This window comes from Sapajus apella, unplaced genomic scaffold, assembly GCF_009761245.1.
Source record: "Sapajus apella isolate SASKATOON/1434 unplaced genomic scaffold, GSC_monkey_1.0 scaffold205, whole genome shotgun sequence".
NCBI classification, from domain to species: Eukaryota; Metazoa; Chordata; class Mammalia; order Primates; family Cebidae; genus Sapajus; species Sapajus apella.
In genome coordinates, this window is record NW_022437145.1 from 685,344 (window position 1) to 690,229 (window position 4,886).

The 4,886-nt window shown below is 59.4% G+C and overlaps 1 protein-coding gene across 2 annotated transcripts in view; it reads right to left on the bottom strand.

Moving 5' to 3' along the window:
* Positions 1-258: 258 nt before the first annotated feature.
* The window catches only part of NFAM1 (NFAT activating protein with ITAM motif 1), a 44,266-nt gene continuing 39,638 nt past the window's right edge, over positions 259-4,886 (bottom strand). For both annotated transcript variants that reach the window (XM_032270159.1, XM_032270160.1), the window contains exons 5-6: positions 1,942-2,031; positions 259-518 (exon numbers count right to left, since the gene is read on the bottom strand). In XM_032270159.1, the coding sequence (XP_032126050.1) occupies positions 459-518; positions 1,942-2,031 (150 nt within the window). In that variant the 3' untranslated portion in view covers positions 259-458. The remainder of the gene's footprint in view (positions 519-1,941; positions 2,032-4,886) is intronic.

Consider the following 4,886-nt stretch of genomic DNA (forward strand, 5'->3'; position numbering starts at 1 on the left):
CCAGCCCCTCCACACCTCGGCTCCCCACACAGCACTGCTAAGAAGCCCTTGCCGGGTCCTCCCTCAGCTCACAGGCTGCCCTGCTGGCCGAAGTGCAGGCTGGTGCCAAGAGAGCACGCTGCTCTGTCAGCGAGAGGTGGCAAGCAGGGCTCCGGGCAAGGGTGGCACCCAGGAGACCCCTTGAAGACTGAGGAGCACTGCTGGTTGGGCCAAGGGAGGAAGGGACTGCTTGGCAGAAGGAACAGCCTGGGCAAAGGCCCCAAGATGTGAAACCCTTGGTGGCCGAGTCACAGAATAGGGGGAGCGGGGCCAGCCAAGGCAGAAAGGGCCTTGAATGTGAGGGTGAGATGATGGGGTGTCTCTGGGGGCCTTTCTCCCAGTTCAGGTCAAGTCCTTTGGTGGCAGGGGCTGCCCGGTCCTCTGACCCAGGGCAAGCTCTGCAGGCCGTGGAGCCCATTCTAGAGGTTTTCATAGACCAGGTTAAGTTCATCGTCATCTTGGAATCTATGCAGTTTCTCCTGGATAGAAAAGAAGAAAGGGAGGGAGGGAGAGAAAGAAAATGACCGTTAGGTGGAAAAGAATGAACTTGAACTCATTTAGTTTTAGCCAGAGGGCGACAGATCACTTCCTGTGTAGCCTGGATGGAGGGCCTGCCCTCTGTCTCCAAAACCACCTCCCAGCCTCTTCCCGCACCACGCTGCCCCCACTCCTGCTCTCTGCCCTCCAGCCACATGGGCCTCCCCTTCCAGCCTCAGAGCTTCCCCCACAGCTCTGCTCTCAGCCTTCTGCCCTCTGTCTGGGAAGCGACTCCTCCCATAGACTCACCTGTTCCGACTGCCTATTCATCTGGTTACCGGCTCATGGTAGGGTCCCAGGACCCCCTCCCCCCTCCCCGCCCTGGCTGGTCCCTCCCAGAAGACCACCCCTCACAACAGGGCGACAAATACCGCTGTGTGTCCATGGGGTCAGTGACCTGTTCCTACAGACTGTGGCTCCCAGAGGCCAGGGACATGCCTAGTTCTCCTGACCAGCACCCCAGGGCCTGGCACAGGGTGGGCACTGCCTGCGATGGCCCAGACATCCCCGGGGGTCCCAGGCCGGGAGAAACCCTGCTTTCACTCGGGGTCTAGTTGAGGGCTGAGTATAGAAAGGGCTACAAGAATAGGCAATTTAACAAATAGTGCCGGCCTGGGCCAGAAGCCCAAGTGCCAGCTGCCTGCCCTCCCTGACGGGTGCTCCAAGATGCCCATGAGCTGCTGTTCTGGCTGAATGACACCTCACACTTCACAGTGCTGAAAACTCTGCCGCAGATGTCACTCAACTTGGAACACATCTGAACTCAGGAGCAGTTGGTATTGCAGGAAAGCATTGCTCACCCACTTTACAGATGAGCAAACAGGTTTAAGAGAGAAGGTATGGTGGCGTAATACGCCTGAGGCACTATCATGACCATCGCAGAGCCCTGACCCGCAGCCCAGCTTCTAACAGCTCACACTCTAGCTCCAGACTTGAGCCAACACTGGCCTGGGGGCAGCTGGAGGCCTAACACTCCCTGTGCTTGGCCAGTGTGGACACCATGCCCGTGGTAGTTACACTGGCTCACAGTGCGTGGGCACAGCAGGTCCCAGGCAGCTCCCTCAGCACAACCTTCTACCCTCACAGAAAATCTCCTACGTGGGTACGGTTAGGTGGCTCAGTCTGCACACAGGGAGATTCAGACACAGAGAAGTTAGTTGCCTCACCCAGGGCTGCACAGTGGCTAAGGGATGGGGCAGGAACTCAAACCCTCCAGTCCTAACCAGCAGGCCAGCTGCCACCAGGAGAGGGCTGGGATTCCACAGCAGGTGGCTCATTTCCATGTCCCATTTGCCCCCCACTTCACCCATGATGGGAGGGTCAGATGCAGTGAGAAGCTGGGCTTGGGGTCCCGCGCCTGTGTACCTTGGAGAGCGGGCTGTGCGTGGCAGTGGGTGGGCTGCCATTCTCACTCTCGATGCAGGCATAGACCTCGGTCTCGCGGCGCTGCAGAGCCTGCAAGAGAAAGGGTGCCAAGATCAGGGGCAGGTGTGCAGAAGGGCAGTCCCCAGCCCCAGCAGCTGGCCTCCCTGCCTGTTATACACTCCGCCATGGGAGCCCGGGGAGGGCGGAGCCCTGCCACACCTTTGTACCTGCCACCGCCTTTCCCAGAGTCACCTCACCCCTTCCCTGCCTGTACAGGGCTGACCCCTCTTTGTTCTCTGCCACTTCCCTAAGCCCACTTTAGGACTCCAGTAAAGCCTTGTGCTCCACCTGGCAGGTTTTATCCAGGCTTCCACCTGGCTGGCCAGAGGAAGGGCCAGGTCTCCTCCTGCTGTCCCTGCCTGTCCCTAGGCTCTCAAGGGCCTGGCAGCCAGCAGTCCCCTGCAATGACACCTGTGGCTACTGCTCCAATAGGATGCCTCCCTGACCTCTGTCTTCACGCCCCTCCCACCCACCCGCACCCTCTAGCTCTCCCCACCCCAGCCTGTACTCAAGGATAACCAGGCACCCACTGGGGTCACACTCCCTGGCCATTGGGCCGGTGCCCTGCTGGGGCACTCCAGAGTCCAGCCCTGGTTCTCAGCACACCCCTCAGACCCCTTGCCTGTCACTTTCCTTTCATTCCCCTCAGCCACCCCTCCTGGGCCACCTGGGATGTAGCCATCACCCATATGCGCCTCCCTGGAGATCTCAAGCTCCCGCCATCCACTCTCTGACCATAGGCTCTCCACAGCCCAAGCCTCCTCCCAGGAAGCCCGAGTGAGTGTCGAGCTCAGCTGCGGCTGGAGGCCCTGCCCTGGGCCTCATGGCTCCTGTACTGGATCATGTCAGAATCCTGCTCCCACCAGCATCTCACCAGACTGGGAGCTCCTTGAGGGCAGGGACCATGCCGAGTTTGTCTCTGGGTTCCTGATCCCACAGCTGTGCTTGTTACAAAGGGAGCAGCACCCAACAAGCTATCGTGAGGGGCTTCCCCGTCACTCAGGTGTCCTAGGACCCACTCACTCTTGGCCCAGCTAAGAGAGGCCTGACCAGAGACCTCAAGGTGGTAGAAAGAACCAGGACTTTTGGCAGGGCACGGGGGCTCACCCCTGTAATCTCAGCACTTTGAGAGGCCAAGGCGGGCAGATCACGAGGTCAGGAGATTGAGACCATACTGGCCAACATGGTTAAACCCCGTCTCTACTAAAAATACAAAACTTAGCTGAGCGTGGTGGTGCGTGCCTGTAGTCCCAGCTACTCAGGAGGCTGAGGCAGGGGAATCACTTCAACCTGGGAGGCAGAGGTTGCAATGAGCCAAGATCACACCACTGCACTCCAGCCTGGCGACAGCGAGACTTTGTCTCAAAAAAGAAGAACCAGGGCTTTAAAATCAGACAAGGGTAAGTTCAAATCTCAGCTCTGACTTCTGCCAGCCAAAGGCAACCCCTTAACCTCTCCATGCCTCGGTTTCCACGTCTATAAAATGGGAATAATCACATCTATTTTGCAGGTTCAATGCATGATTAAATGAGATACTGTGTGCAGAGGGCCCCGCACATAGGCAGGCAAGTAGTAGGTGCTTTATAAGCTGCTGTTGAATGGTCAAGTGAGGCATGATGCCTGCCCACCTCCCTCTCTGGGATCACAGACCAGACAGACCCTCCCTCAGAACCTGTTGGGCTTCACAGCAGAGCCCACCAACAGCCTAAGCAAGAGCAGAAGCCTTTCCTTCCTGAGTGTACATGTCATATGGATGCCGGCTGGTTGCCAAGGAGGCGGTTTCCCTGGCAACAGGCAAGCAGGGGTTGCTGAGGCAGGCTGGAGAGACAGGTGGTGCTCAGAGGCAGGAGGAGGGCGGGAGGCGGGAGGGGAGGAGGGAGGGAGGCAGGCGCCAAGAGGCAGCTGGGCATGAAAATCCAAGTAACAAACCATTTGGCGCTTGGGAGACCCTCACTTCAAGGGCATCAGGCACGGGGATGGTGGGGTGGCCCTGGGGACGAGTTCAAGGGGTCTTTGAGCCAGAAATAGGCTGGGCCTGGGGAGAGGGGCTTTCAACCTGCCTCCTTGTAGGGAAGGGACCAGGGCTGCCCCAGGAAGAAGCCCCATTTCCAATGGGGAGGAACTTCCAAGGCCTGCCCTGGCTTGTGTGGCCTTCATACCTGCCCGGAGCACCAGGCACCCTGGCTACCCTGGCACCCAGGATGGGAATGTTCCTCTGTGGTCCTGTGCCCTCCACCCTCCACCCACTCAGGCCCAGACCCCTTTGAGGTCTCGAGATCTGACAGTCTCTCTGAGCTGGATGTTTCTGGTCACAGAGAGAAGGGAGCGGAGCAGCCTCCTTGCCTGCGTCCCAGCAGAGGAGCAGGTCTGGGGACCCACAGGTGGTTCCCTCCCTCCTGTCCAGCTCAGCCAGGCTGCCCAGAACACATGAGCCCAGAGCGGGCAGGTGATGCAGGGCCAGAGAAGACCAGCCTGCCCTGGGACCCTGCAGGCCCCTGACCCACACAGTGGGGGAGTAAGTGAGGGGGCAAAGAGGCAGTGGTGCAGCGGGCAGAGCCGGAGCAGCTGCAGGGCTGAGGGCAGGGGAGGCTGTGGAGGTGGCCACCAATTAGCAGCTGCTGAGTGAAGCCTTTGACAAGGCCTGACCTGCTGGGATGCATCTATATGCAGGGTCTGACCTGCATCACCAGGCTGTGAAACGCAGGGTGCCGCCTTGACAACAGGACACCCTCTGAGCCCCTGAACCATCCCTTCCTGGCCCTCCATTAGGTTTGCCTGCTGGGAGATTGCATAGGCCTTGGAGGGGGCCACTTGTGGGGCTGGGCTGGGGGTTGGGGTTTGGGGGCTGGGGCTGGGCTGAGCTGGGCTAGGGGCTTTGGGGTAGG